Source organism: Bactrocera oleae, chromosome 2 (genome assembly GCF_042242935.1).
Source record: "Bactrocera oleae isolate idBacOlea1 chromosome 2, idBacOlea1, whole genome shotgun sequence".
Taxonomy (NCBI): Eukaryota; Metazoa; Arthropoda; class Insecta; order Diptera; family Tephritidae; genus Bactrocera; species Bactrocera oleae.
In genome coordinates this window covers 96,171,661-96,186,417 of record NC_091536.1, presented here as the reverse complement: position 1 = coordinate 96,186,417, position 14,757 = coordinate 96,171,661, and the positions used below count along the sequence as shown (strand labels likewise).

The 14,757-nt window shown below is 34.9% G+C and overlaps 1 protein-coding gene across 1 annotated transcript in view; it reads right to left on the bottom strand.

The window, feature by feature from the left end:
- The window catches only part of LOC106614834 (uncharacterized), a 35,090-nt gene that overhangs the window by 14,720 nt on the left and 5,613 nt on the right, over positions 1 to 14,757 (bottom strand). The window contains exons 12-28 of the mRNA XM_070109985.1: positions 14,346 to 14,711; positions 12,580 to 12,886; positions 12,133 to 12,503; positions 11,911 to 12,058; positions 11,578 to 11,842; positions 11,323 to 11,493; positions 11,090 to 11,187; positions 9,243 to 9,679; positions 9,068 to 9,153; positions 8,870 to 8,997; positions 8,048 to 8,325; positions 7,703 to 7,978; positions 7,236 to 7,640; positions 6,360 to 6,415; positions 4,992 to 5,081; positions 4,456 to 4,892; positions 857 to 1,227 (exon numbers count right to left, since the gene is read on the bottom strand). Coding sequence (XP_069966086.1) covers positions 857 to 1,227; positions 4,456 to 4,892; positions 4,992 to 5,081; positions 6,360 to 6,415; positions 7,236 to 7,640; positions 7,703 to 7,978; positions 8,048 to 8,325; positions 8,870 to 8,997; positions 9,068 to 9,153; positions 9,243 to 9,679; positions 11,090 to 11,187; positions 11,323 to 11,493; positions 11,578 to 11,842; positions 11,911 to 12,058; positions 12,133 to 12,503; positions 12,580 to 12,886; positions 14,346 to 14,711 — 4,290 coding nt within the window. The remainder of the gene's footprint in view (positions 1 to 856; positions 1,228 to 4,455; positions 4,893 to 4,991; positions 5,082 to 6,359; positions 6,416 to 7,235; positions 7,641 to 7,702; positions 7,979 to 8,047; positions 8,326 to 8,869; positions 8,998 to 9,067; positions 9,154 to 9,242; positions 9,680 to 11,089; positions 11,188 to 11,322; positions 11,494 to 11,577; positions 11,843 to 11,910; positions 12,059 to 12,132; positions 12,504 to 12,579; positions 12,887 to 14,345; positions 14,712 to 14,757) is intronic.

Below are 14,757 nucleotides of genomic sequence, written 5' to 3'. Positions count from 1 at the left end.
GACTTGCATTTATTTGCAGAGAGCGGTTCAGTTGGCAGGCTCAGAGCAAAGCTGCGGTTATGCGTCAATTTTTACCGCTCAGCGTTGCAGTTGAAAGAGGATTGGTGTTATAGGCAGATAACGAAGTGACTTTAGTGCGTATGTAGCGTCGGAATTGTAATTACTGAGTAGTAATCTTCGATTCCAGATCTTCTCAGTGTTATCTTCAGTATATTTTCTTCTTTCAAATCCTTGTTTTGAAAAGTATTTCAAACACTTTTAGGAGATTCGAATTTCATCTAAGCTACGCTAATATTTCCAACATATTTTCAAGATTGAAATACCTTCATGTATGGTATTAAATGTAGCCATGTCTTCTGCATGATGTTTTTATCTGATACTTATCTTCAGAACTTACGTTACATTCCAAGGCGTTCAAAGAGTTCAAATGTTTGTATATTTAATCAGTCTAACTAATATTCGCCCGACGAACCAGAATATACATGAATTGTCCTTTGGGGTGTTTCGAGTTATTCTATGGAGGACCTATGGATGTATGCAAGTTGTGTTGTGGCCTTTCATTCTTCTAAATCGCAGATATTATTCACTCCCTATTAATCTCTGTGTGAAAAACTGTTTACTCCATATTTGCATTTCGTGAGTTTTAATATATATTATTTCTACTCAGAGTGAGTCTTCCTTTTGTGAACGAGCTTTATTATAGGTTGAGAAACGCTTAAACTCAAAAACTTTGACAAAGATAGGAGGAGAAGACCCAACTAAGTAAAGTAGTATTTTTCTCACTGATCTCGTGAACGTAAATTATCATTATAATCGTTATAAATTGCATATATGTATTTATGTATTTATGACTCACCTTTCTGCATTTGTTATATCCTTGTAAGTACTTGAGTACATGCCATTTAAACCACTCAATTGACAGGTAAAATCAATATTGACCACATACGGTGTACTCATGCGTAACATCTCCTGCAATTCGATTATCAATAATTCACGTTCCGCACTCAAGTTATATGACTTCACACGAATGCGCATATATGCCATCACATTGAGAATTGAGATACCGCCGATCTCCATATCCTTCGCGTGCAACACAATCAAATTTGTTGGTATATCAACCTCGATTTGTACGGTCACGGAGCCTTCGCAGGTGTTCGTTTCGTATTTCGGATGCCAATAAAGGCGATATTTGACTGGGCGAATATGGGTTGGCAGACGATAAATAATCTAAAGGAAGGCAATAAGTATTCAATCAGCACTGTTGTATTTTGTTAATAGCAATAATAGAGGGATAGTTTCAGAATTATGGGTTAGGATCATAGAAAACATATGTGACGGTAGAAATCTCTTAGAAGAATCAAAAAATTACCTTTAAATATAGTAAATTTATCCTTTGGGTAAAAGCTTGTATCCAAATTGGTTAATAAAACTTCTATCTTTTAGACCAATTACTATGATGGTATAGTAACAGCATCTCTTAATCTCTTTTCTCATTTGAATTCTCAATTAATAATGACTCAGGTATCAGTTGAAAGAACTTCTACAAAATATCATAATTCATTACGATAGATTCCATGGTAAACTACCTTCTGAGTAATGTATTTTTGGTTCAGTTCTCGCAATCTTTCATTAGTCTCTATATATTTCTCTTTCTATAATGTCACTTTAAAAGTAAATGCTCACTTTGGAACTAATGGTCTTCTAGTTCGTAAAAAGAGAATCTACATCAAAAATTCGTTTATATTGCAATCAGTTTCAATTTCAATCGATATCTGGGTTGAGCATTCAGGGCAGGTGAAGAAAAAATACTGCATACCCTGACATTGGCTAGCCGAAGCTTTGAAAAAAAAATTCTAAAACTCAATGAAATTTTTTAAAATTTCTTTATTTCTTTTTGAGAAGTCTAAGTCCAATACTTATCTATATCTTGGTGCTGTACTCGGATATAAGCGTTTAAAACTTATCTACTTAAGTAGCGACGGAAATTATTTTATGGGTAATTTGTTTAGTTACCCGCAGTAGTCATAAAACATTTAAAATTCACCACTAAAAAAGATAAGAGCTTAAAAAAAGTAATTACTTTAAAAGGTGAAAGGGGAATTCCTTTAAAAGGTGAAAGGGGAAATGTATGATAGGGTAATGTATAAATTTGGTGTACAATAAATATGTCTGCTGTAGATATGGCACTGGTGGTATAATAAAAAAGAAGAAGACGACACACCTGGGTCCGACGATGATATCAAGTGATCCTTACCTTTATTTACTCTTTACCTAATATAAAGAGAGGATCAATAATTAATTTCAATTTACAATCTTCCTCAATGGCTGACCTTTGTATCTATTGTACGGACTTATTGCGTATCATGCCGATACATTTTGATTATGCTTACAATCTAATTTATCGATCGTACCTCTTTTCCACTAAGTGTAAGGTATTAAAATATCAAATCACTTTATCGAGAGGTCGTTCTTGGCGTTAAACTAAAAAGTTGAAGTTTGTCGATATCCAATTTGGTTCACTTCAAGCAAATTTTTCTGCTAGAGCAGTTAGGACAGTATGCATTTTCCGCCAGTTGAAAGAGTTGAATTTTTTTTAGTAAATGTCCATCCCGATACGACTTCATTTATCATTCAACATTAGGAATAGGCTGGTAGTACACCGTTACCTATGGCACAAAGCTCTGAATCAGGACCTCAAGTTATTTTATTAGAAACCGATCCCGAGCCACTGTTTAAATCCATTAATCTATAATTTAGGATTGTCTCAGTTTTCTATACTACTAGTTCCATTTTCATACTGGTAAGTAACTTTTAAATCCCGACTAGTAAGTCGATACACTTCTCTGCTAGTGAATCTAAATATTTATCTAGATCTACCAACGCAATATGGTCAGCATAACCAATATCATATTGCTTTTCGTACATTCGCTTCTGTCACGAAATTATCATTTGTTAAATATAATATTACGGTCCAGTGGACATGACAAGAGCCAGTCCGATTTTGCGAACCACCTCAGACATTTTTATAGTTTTACCCGTTTATAAAACTTTGTTAAATATTAGAAATAAATGCAAATTTCATTATATGGGCAGTAAACATGATTATGATCTAATATAATAAAATATACGTGAAATTATATTTACTTAATTAGTATCAGAATTAAGTTATCACAAGATATATTGATATTGTATTTTATTCGAAGTGGCTAAGTAATTTCAGGTTCATTAAACACTTTTGGACAATTATTACACATTAATCTGTCTGTCGAATTTCGTATCATTAACTAAGTGTAGTTGAAGTCGTTGTTACTGTTGGTGTCATGGTAGTTGTAGCCTTGCTTAAGGATTGTATAAACCATTGTAAAACTTCCAACTTTTGCTCGCACTCCTTCAGCTGCACGGTTGTATTGCTATCATCAACCGCTACCATGACTAAAACAACAATCAGAACAGTTGTTGTTAGGCCGAATGCAATGGCAAGTGTGCGAGCAGTCAATTTATCTGTAAAATGTTTTCTATTAAGTTCAATCTGATCGAATTAACTACAAGATCTCATACCCAGAACTTTTGAAAACATCTCAACTTTCTAAATAAATAATGTGATTGCGAAACGATCGGTTTAAGCGATTTGTCTAAACTGATTAGCATTTCTAAGTAAAATAAATCGCTAATTATCGAACCGCTTGTCTATCAATTATTTGAAATCGAACCAGTTTTTGACATTTTATGAGTTTCATATCAAAATATTTGATAAATATATGCCTATCACACTATATACATACAAATAGATAACTAAGGCTTTTTATATACAATACATATATGTACTGCTTATCTTTATAGCATTCGTCAATAACTGGTAACTTTGATAAATACCACCGATCGACCGCCGTTTATTTGTTTTATATCCACATTGTCTTACCTTGCTTTAAAGCATTGTTATTATAATTTTGATCTTGACCAAAAATGCTTATCAAAATTACTTTATGACGGCTATTATCAACAAATCGATGATGTTTTTTCCAATTTGACTAATCAGGATATGAGCTTTTTTATGCAATATCAAGTCGATATCCACTGACGTATATGGTTATTTGTTTTTTTTTTTTGGAATATACTTTATGTATGGACTTTAGTTACGGTTTTATTAAATGATAAGTTAGTGTTAAGTTCATGGGTTTGTCCATCATGATAGTTGAATGAATAAAACTATAGTAAATTTTTAGCAATTATTCAGTCGAAATAGTTAGAATCCCGTCCACAACTGTTTGTGCTCAATAAAACTATGCTTAGTTAACCTCCAATTTAATATCAAGACAGTTTTTAGATTGTCGCAACAAATAATCAACATTTAACTTTTGAAATAGCAATCCGAAAAACTTCATTCACATTGTCTTAAAACCACATATTTCACCACTATAAAGGATATACTGAAATAATAAAAAAATGTCTACGTACCTTTTCCGGATCTGGTAGTCCAGGTGGTAATGTTGGATAATTGGGATTCGAGGTTACGGGAGTCACCACCGTATTCGGGAATGTAATGGTCGGAATCACAACACCTTGTGTAGTACGCGTGGATTGCGTTATTGTTGGTACAGTAACAGTCGTTGGATTGGTGGGATCCGTCGGATTACCAGGCGGATCAGTGGTTTGTGGCGGATTGTTTGGTGCTGCAGTCGTTGGTGTTGTGGGCGTTGTAAGCGTTGTAGGCGTTGTAGGGGTCGTAGACGATGTGGAGAGTGTGGTTGGTAGCGTAGTTGCATCTAATTTATTTAAAGCATCTTGCAATTCATCTTCCAAATCCGCCTTCTGTATGGCCAGGACAATAGTGGAGACCATGAAAGCAGTTGTGGCAAGGGCAAGGGCTATTGCAATAACTTTAGCCGTGAGCACTAAAAAATTACAATTACATAAAGTTTATTGTATGCAACTTTTTTTAAATTTAATTATATGATTGTATAGGCGAATTCGTTATCCTTTTTAATACTTACGCGCCATGTTTTGCTGCTGTTGTTGTGTTTTATTGAAAAAAGATTGGTTTAAGCAACTTTGAACTTGTTCGTCGGAGTGGTCCTTCCGAACTAATTAATGAATTTCGTTTAGGCTCTGAGGTTGGGTCATTTTGTATATCTACTATCCAATTTTATCGCTTCTAGAATGTCATACATGCATACATATATATTTTTACATATTTTAAGCGATATGAATATACGAAAATTTTAATTGCTACTCACAATCAATACAAAATTAACATTAATTTTTTATTACTCCAATAACTGATATTATCGGTCTTCATCGTCTGAATAGTCTAAGAACGTGGACGTTTGACTTTTAAACACTTTTGTATGCACTTTATTGTATATTACAGTATGTAGAACCCAAGAAGCTTGGACTTCTGGTTGAGCTTCCACTTAATTATTTCTGCTTTCTGCTTTTAATTAAAATGTATTTTTTTTTTAAATTATTTTATTAGTGAATCACGCACCATTATACAAGATAGAGTTTCCTATTTGACCTTATATAATTTTACGACAGAAAAAGGAAATATTCCATTGAAGGCTCCATTATGTCCGAAAAATTCATCAAGCTTTTAATATTTTAAGCGTTAATATTTTACCTCCTCTTGCTTTTAGTTTTGATCTGATTCTCCAAAGGAGCGTCTTATATTTATAAAGCCTCTTCAGAATAGGTGTTACAGCGAGCTCATTCGGTTCATTTACTTAGAGCTTCGAAAATAACTGTTTAGTGCTGTCAGAACATGCTTCAAAAAATCGCAACGGTTATAACGTTTGGTTTTCAGTTTTTTTTTCTGTTCCTCTATCCGAGCAAAAACTCGATTAAATAGCTAATAATCTCAATGAAATCAGACGAAAAAATAAAAATCGTAAAAATAAACCGTAATTCAATACGTTCTTACTTTTGTATTTTTATACATATTGAATGAAAACTATTTATATAGTTTAAGCAGAGAATATTAATTATTATCAGAGAATGTTGATGAATATTCATTAACATTCTCTGTCTGCATTAACATTCTCTGTTAACATTCTCTGGCCATGGTTTTGACAGAGAATGTTGATGAGTTGATGATCTCTGGTTTTGAGAATATAACAAAGTACATAACATACTTTTAGGCGTAACACTATGACCACAGTGAACACAGGGGGTCGTAATTTGGGTAGACAGTTAAAAACCAGCATAAAGCAATATATCTTCTAATTATTATTGTATATACAAATATACATTAATACCAAAAGTGCCATCTTGCTGAATTTTAAGCAAAAATCTTATCCAGGGCTCGATCATGCTTAGATTTAAGATAAACATATATTGACATATATGGGTAGTCAGTACTTTACATATTAAATGTTCAACACCCCCTGTTACTGCATCAACCGATGCTTTGAAATGTCTACTGGCAAAGGCAGAATTATGTTGGTAGAAGTACGGGTTGATAACCAATTCATTAAACTTTGAATATTACCTTTATTACGTCTGTCATACATTTTATAAACTATTTCTCAATTCTCTTTTCTTATTTTTGACATGGCAACTCTATTTAGGAATATGTGCAGATTAATTATTTTATAGAAAATATTCTTAAACACCTTTGGGAAAAGTATTTTGTAATAATTTGGACACTTATTTTAGGTAGGTGGCTTACAGGGACTTTCCATTTTGTTTAATTTCTTATGATATTTTTATACGTTTTCGTCCTCCATTCGAAAATTACTATTTTGATTTATTAAGAACTATGTTTAGACTTTCACCACGTTTACTACATTTATTACTTAAAGATACGTTTTCTAGCTTAAGTTATTTAGTAAAGCAAAAATATCTTTTATGAAGGCAGTTTATATGGTAGCTATATGCTGTAGAGCAGTTTCTTTGGTATAAAAGGGTTTGTGCAAAATTTATCTTAAAAACAGAAAACCTAGCATATGTACTTAGCTTCTCATAATATTTCCCCTATATATATACTTTCAAGGTCAAACTTAATACATCAATGAATAAGCTCGATTAATCGATTAATTAGCAAAATTTTAAGCAAAAGTTAATCAAACAACATGATAAATAATTTTTACACCATTTACAATTCTTGTAAAATAATTACTTACTTGTTTTCTATGATTATAAATATTCCGCCTCTTACAGTTAATAAATATTCTCCATAAGAAGGGAAATTATGAAACCTTTATTTACTTATTGATACATTTCGCCTTCTTAATAAAAACTATATTGAAATAATTTTTGCCTCTTGGCTGCTATTTTCCACAGAATTTTTCTGCAACCACGTCGCAATGTTGGCTTTGTTGTTCGCCAGCCATGCAATATTGTTCTTAACAGTCTCCAGCGCACGCACACGCGCCGCAGCACCAGCACCGGCTTCGGGGTATTTAGCGAAGAATTGTTGCATTTCCTCCAACTTCGTTTGTGTATCGAAACGCGCGGTTATCGATGGTATCATGCTACCCAAATAGCGTTCATTCAAACCGAAGCGATTCACCAGATCGGGCCAATGTTCGCGCACATAATCCCAGACAATAGGTTCACCTACTGGATTAGCGGCAATATATTGTATACATGTGAAGTAATCTTGACCACGCACATTGTTTTCATCCCAAGCGAGATTAATGAAGCTGTAAGTACATTATTTATTAGTCAAATATTTTAAAGAATTTTAGATCGTGTGTTGACCTACTTGCCCAGTATCCATGGCACTTGTACAGCTGCCAGACCGGACATTAATTTCGATTTCTCACTGGCATCCGTTTCACTTACAAAAAGTTCCCACATGGTTTGCCAAGAAGTTTCGTCAGCTCCAAAGGCGCCATAATAGTAGATAGTTTCACGTATATCCGGATGTGGGCGAGTGTTAGGATTTCCCAGCCATGCATTAAAGCGTGTACTAGCTTCATTTAGACATTCCTCAAGACCGAGCGAACAGGCGGCTGAGAGAATTGTGACACGCAAGCGGCTAGTAAAGAATTATCAGAAAAAAAATGTTTTTCTTTTATCGACTTTTGTTATGGTTTGTAAAGCATACTTCTGCAAGTGATCTTCGCCCACCGTCCACGTAACATTCTGATAAATTGGCTTGATCAATTCGTATGCGTATTTCTTGTAATTTCTATACACCTCAGTGAACATCAGCAAGCGTTTCAGTGAGGTAAGCTTCGATGCAGCCACACTCCAGGGTACATAATCCCCCTCCTTAGCTAAGTATGCTGTCATATCAAGAGCTGTATCGTAGGAGAGTTGAGTGGCGTCGGACAGTGAGAAGGCATCGTTGAGCAAACCAGCACGATCGCCAACTGAGAATTTCTAAAAAAAAAATTAGAGATAGTCATATTAACCAAAGCTTATCTAAACATATAGGATAGGCTAGAAGAGACAAAGAGTGCGTTATCATGGCATTATTTGTCACAGTTAATTGCATTCAATGTGTTTATTCGTGGAAATATTTTTTTTTTTCTTAATTCCCTTCTTATGACAAAAGTGCATAAAAAATTATTTTTGGTTTGATCTGTATAGCGATACTCTGAGTTCTGAGGTTTTAAGCTTTTCGACCGAATGTCGGTCAGTTTGGACGGATCGTTCCGCTGACTATATTGTTTTGAGTATATTAGGGGATCTAGCTGGCGATTACGGGATCACTTTTCTTTAGATAATCCAGAGCCGATATAGAGCTCCCGAATAGAAATTTTTTTTTCATTTTTTATGGTATATAATAGCCTAAAGTTTTCATTCACTCTCACAGTCGAATAACTTTCGAAGGGATTTTTCGCCAGTTTTTTCTTCTAAGAAGTGATAAAACACGGCTCCTAGCTTAAATAAAAAAAATATTTATACCAAAAAGTAAACATACAGTTGGATCTTCCAATAGTTGATTAGCCAAGTTTTCCCACAAATCCGATGGATAGTTAACACGATAGTAACCAATCTGGTCGTAATTGAATTTTATCCATTGCGGCGCCGTGCTCAACTCAATGGTTACTGCAAGAGAACATTTAACAAGAATATTAATAAAGTATAAATTTTATTTTGCTTGCAATAACCGACTTACATTCCGTTTGATTGTAGTAGAACCATACTCTGGTAACGTTAGTAAGAGTATTCGTTTTATAAGTAATTGGAATAGACCAGGTGTAACTGTGATAAAAAAAATGCAATAATGTAATTAAAGCATTACATAATAATTACTTTAGATTCACAACAAAATTTGCATGGTGTGTACATACTTGAAAGGCGAATCATTATAGACGCCTTCGTAGTCGTCGGGATTGGAGAAGAAGCGTTTCTGGGTCAATTTGTATTGGGTAGCGCTTATTCGTACTACCTCCATCACCGGCAAACCCATTTGCTCTGTCCAGGTGTTCATAATTGATTTTACATCGATGCCCAAATTCAATTTTGCGATTTCTGTTAAAAAGTTATCGGTCACTGCATTCTTATATTTGTACTCGTTCAAGTAATTCGTAACAGCCCTTTGGAAATTATCAGGTCCAATGAAGTCCTCCAACATACGTATAATCGATGCACCCTTCGAGTAGGTGATGGTATCGAAAATTTCTGTGATTTGATCGGGATTAGCTACAGTCTGTATGATAGGATGTGAACCGAGTGTGGCATCCAATGTGAGTACGCCATGCAGAGTGCCAGTAATGAATTGATCGCGCTGGAAATTAAAAAATATATTACTGAGACAAAAAGAAATATATTTATAAACAAGAAAGGAAGCGTTAAGTTCGGGTGTAATCAACATTTTATACTCTTCATTGAGATTTCTTACATATTGACCGATAGTTGCGGTATAAAGTAAACCGGAAGTTCGAAATATTTACATATATTAAGTATGTGGTTCGAAATATTTATATTAGGTATTGGGGACCATGGGGAAGTATTCTAGAGTATTCTAGAACTCACAGATTGACCGAAATGTTCGGTAAAAAAACAGTTTTTTTTACATATTTGTGGTCTGGGCTCTTGAAAATGTATACCCCTATTTCGACCATATTAAGGCCTAAGTAAACTACCTTGAGGGCACAATTTGTGCAAGGGTGGTTTACTCTGATAAACATTTGTATCACACATTGTGAAAATGGAAAAAATCGGAAGACAACCACGCCTGCTTCCGATATAACAAATTTCTGAATTTTATCTGTCTCTTTTACTTTATAGTATACAAATCAAACATCAGTGAATTTATCAGAGTAAACCTTTGCACCTATTGTGCCCTTAAGGTATTTTATCTCACGCCCAAAAATTATTAAAATCAGACTATAACTTTTCAGGGAAACAGTCACCAAATATGTGTACTCCAAATCTTATGGCTAATTTTTTACCAAATAGGTTGACCGATAATCTGTGAGTTCTAGTATTGAAATTCTGGGAGAATATTTTTGTGACGACAACATTATTTGTTTAATACAAAGTTTTGCAGCACCTGATGGTATAACACCGACTTTGAGCTTTGCAACTTGCGAGTGTATACAATTTTCGGTTACACCCGAACTTGACCTTCCGTACTTGTTTTAACAGGTTTTGAAATGACCTCACCACATATATTTACCACCCTGTAAATATATTTTAATGCCGTAAACTTTGAAATCGTTCTTTCGGTAGTTGTTTTTACGCTATTTAATACATATTTTCTAAAAATCAATAATGTAAAATGCTCTTCTAATGTAATATTCTCAATACATTAGAGCGAAGTTTAATCGTTTTTTATACGCCATCATTATAAATAACAATTTTAAAATAGTTAGAAAATGTTTTCTTTAAAGTAAATTAGTACCGTAGAAATTTCGTTTCAGTTAAGCTGATTAAACGGAAACAATTTGTTGGGGTGATATTAAATATTTGGGTTACTATTTTTTTTAAAGAATTTTAGATTATTTTTATGATACCAGTATTAATTAATTATTGTTTATCGTTATCCTGGCAGTAAATTGTGTGTATTAATAAAATCTCACTTCATGTTTTCATTATCTTAGTATTTCATTCTAAATAAATCTGATATTAGTTACTTAATTTAGTTTAATTTCTAATTAAAAATTTCAGTTAGTTAAATTTTTCTAACACTTACCATTTTCCATTCCGGGAACTTCGCCTCAACACCTATATATTCAATGTAGCTCGCAAAACCCTCATTAAGCCATAAATCGTTCCACCAATCCATAGTAACTGTAAATAGATTATTGTGTTCAAAGTTGATAAGATTTTAACGAGCCAACAAATTCTTGGGTCATAATTCCAAACAACAGTACAATATCAATGCAATATTAACTGAAGACGGTAATCAATAAAAACGCAAGTTACCTAAATTTCCAAACCACATATGAGCGAATTCATGGGCGATAACGCTCGCAATGCGTTGTTTATTCACCGTCGAACTCACATCTTTATCGTAGAGCAATGAGGTTTCACGATATGTCACCAGACCCCAATGTTCCATAGCGCCGGAGACGAAATCCGGTATGGCGGCCATGTCTATGTGAAAAGAAGTAAATAATAGTGGTAGTAATATTAAAAATACATATAAATTTTTTTTAGCTAAATAGCTGAAATACTCACCCAGCTTTGGTAGTGGATATTCCACTTGGAAATACTGTATGTAATACTCGATCACGGCTTTGCCAACCTCCAAGGCGAAATCAACTTTATCCAGCTGTTCGGGGGTTGCGAAGGCACGCAATGTGAATGGGTTGCCAATACCTTTAGTATCGATTTCCGCCGATTTATTTTTAAAGTCGGAAACGATGAAGCATGTCAGGTAGGTGCTCATCGGTACGCTGCGGTTGAAGTAAACCTCCGTATATTTACCTTGGTAAGATTCACCCTAAACGGGGCGCAGCGTAACAAATTCGTATGTAAGTATTTTGTGTCTTAAATATGTTAGCCTCTTACCGCAATATCCATATTCGAGAGCGCATGGTAATCACCTTCTGAGGGATACACCAAAGTCACATCGAAAGTCGCCTTCATGGCTGGTTCATCGAAACAGGGGAAAGCGAGTCGCGCATATGTGGGCTCAAATTTCGATGTGGCAATATATCTACGAGAGCATTTTTGAAATTAGACGAAATTAGTTACAATAACGCACCAATATTTCGGCACGCGCATACTTACTTTCTCGTACTATCCGCCTTAACATACGATGAACTATAGAGTCCAACAATTTTACCAGCCATATTGCCTTCAAACAATATGCCAACCAAGAAGGCGCGTCCAGCCGGCAACTCCTCGCTCAATTCGATCACTAAGAATTCACGCACCAAGTCCAGGTAATAGTTCTTTACATATATAGTTGGATTATTTGTACTCGATAAATACACATTGTTGATCACTATTTGGCTTGAATGCAATACAATTTTGTCGATACTTCTTGTGGTGTTCACCCGAATGAGCATTTGGCCGGTAAAGTTACCCGTCTCGATATCCGGATGCAGATAAAGATTATAATTGATGGGAAAAACGCTATCGGGCAGTCTATAGTCGATCTATAGAAACATATATCATTCACACACACATAAAGTAATTACAATCTCAAAGTAATCATTACAATTTTGGACTTACAATTTCCGGCGCTGTTGTTGTAGTCTCTGGTAATGCGGTTGTTGTAGTTACAACGGCGGTAGTTGTAGTCGGTGTTGTTGTTGGCCGAGTGCTGGTACTCGCTGTGGTGGGGGTAACCGCTGTAGTTGTTGTAGTGGTGGTAGAGCTTTTCAGCGCATCCAATTCATCTTGTAAATTCGCCTTTTGCACAGCCAAAACGATCGTGGACGTCGTAAAAGCGACAAGGGCTAAGCCCAAGCATATCGCCACCAATTTGGCCGTTATAATCATGTTGGCCTCGGTATGAACTATCCTTATTGGTTCGACTAGTTAAAGTACTTGTTAACTACACTTCGCACAACCTTCACTTACGGCTGCTTAGCCGTAACTGTATCTTGTTCTGAGAGCAATTGCGTTTATGCCTAGACACATGTCCGTAAGTACGTCTGTCGTTATCTACCAACAATTGCATTTTATCAAGGCAGCATACTTAATCTAATCATTAATTTTATACGAGTAGGGTCGTATATATTTACACGTTTTTGCATGTGTAGTAGCAATATACTGCTATACAAAAATGTGCGAAAATAAGATGAATACATCGAACGTATTTTATAACTTAACCCTGCATAATATCGCGTATCTGTCATAAATATTATTAAATAGCTGATAACAATTAATTTTCGTTATTTGTAATCCCTCTATGGAGTTATTAATGAGTACTATATAGTAGTCGATGTGATAATCCAGTTGTATAACGGCTATTTTTTTTTTTTGGTTTTTTTGTGGAATAATGGTAGGTAGGCGTACATATTAGCATATAACTGGTTATTATGAACATCGAGAAAGCTGTATAATTTAGTTACTATTATCGTGTAATATTCAATTAAAGATAGTAGTAATACATAAACTAACACCACTTGTGGAAATTTGTGCTGATTTCCCATACATTTAGTACACAGTTGTGTGAGAAAGTGACCACTTTTTAAACACATAAACTCGAAAAAAATGCACAGTTCAAGCTCTCGCTTACAATGGCATTCAGTTCGATCTTCCTTTCAAGACGTAGTACGAGAGCGCTGCGATAAGTAGTTAGCCTCCTCGCGCAATGGCGACTATGGCAAGAGAAATAAACTATCGCCTAATAATTTCCCATAGATGGTTTTAGCAGTATCGGACTCGTACTTTTGTTCCGACTGCATCTGGAAGCGAGCATACCCGCGGATTTTTAGAGAATCAGTAAGAACCATGTCGCTTTGTAATTCGATTATTGCCTTATACCTTCGATAACTTAACGTGGTAGTAGAAGAATAAAATCTTAAATCATAAATTTCAACCCAAATATTTGTAGTGACTATAACCTACAGAGTATAAATATGATTCACTAACACACTCACATTAGCCTTATCATTAAATATATGAGCACAATAAACCCTTTTGCTAAAGTGCAGATACTTGCGGTCAATCTTATCAGCCTCTTATTCAATCAATTCAGTCCCTAGATATTAGAAGACCATTAAATCTTTTTCAAATCTTATGATTGGAAATCCTAATCTGAAGCGTACCTTAATGTTGTGTTAGAGAACTGATGGCTATTGATTTGAATGAAATGTGCCACAACAAAGTTTTCATTCGAATAAAAAACGTTTAAAATTAAAATAAAAAACTTTACAACTTTTATACGAAAATGTCTATTAATAACAAACAACTTTAACAATCGCAAAGTTTTAAAATACATTTCGTCGTTCGTTACCACAATTTCGTTCGTTCGTCGTTAGCACATTTACGATAAGTTCTTCTCCAGCCAATTGGCAATAACTTTCTCGTTATTCTTCAGCCATTCAATATTGTTCTTAACAGTCTCCTGGGCACGCACACGCGCCGCAGCGCCTGCACCCGCCTCTGGGTATTTAGCAAAGAAATATGCCATATCTTCCAATTTGGTTTGCGTATCGAACCCGGCGGTAATTGATGGTATTAGATTACCCAAAGTGCGCTCATTGATACCGAAACGCTCCACCAATGTGGGCCATTCCTCACGCACAAAGCTCCAGACAAGCGGCTCACCCACTGGATTGCCTGCTATATTGGTCAAGAAATTAAAATAATCTTGACCGCGCACATTTTCTTCGGACCAACCGAGACGAATATAACTAAATTTAAGTAAAGAATGAAATAAATACATAGCTGAATATACCA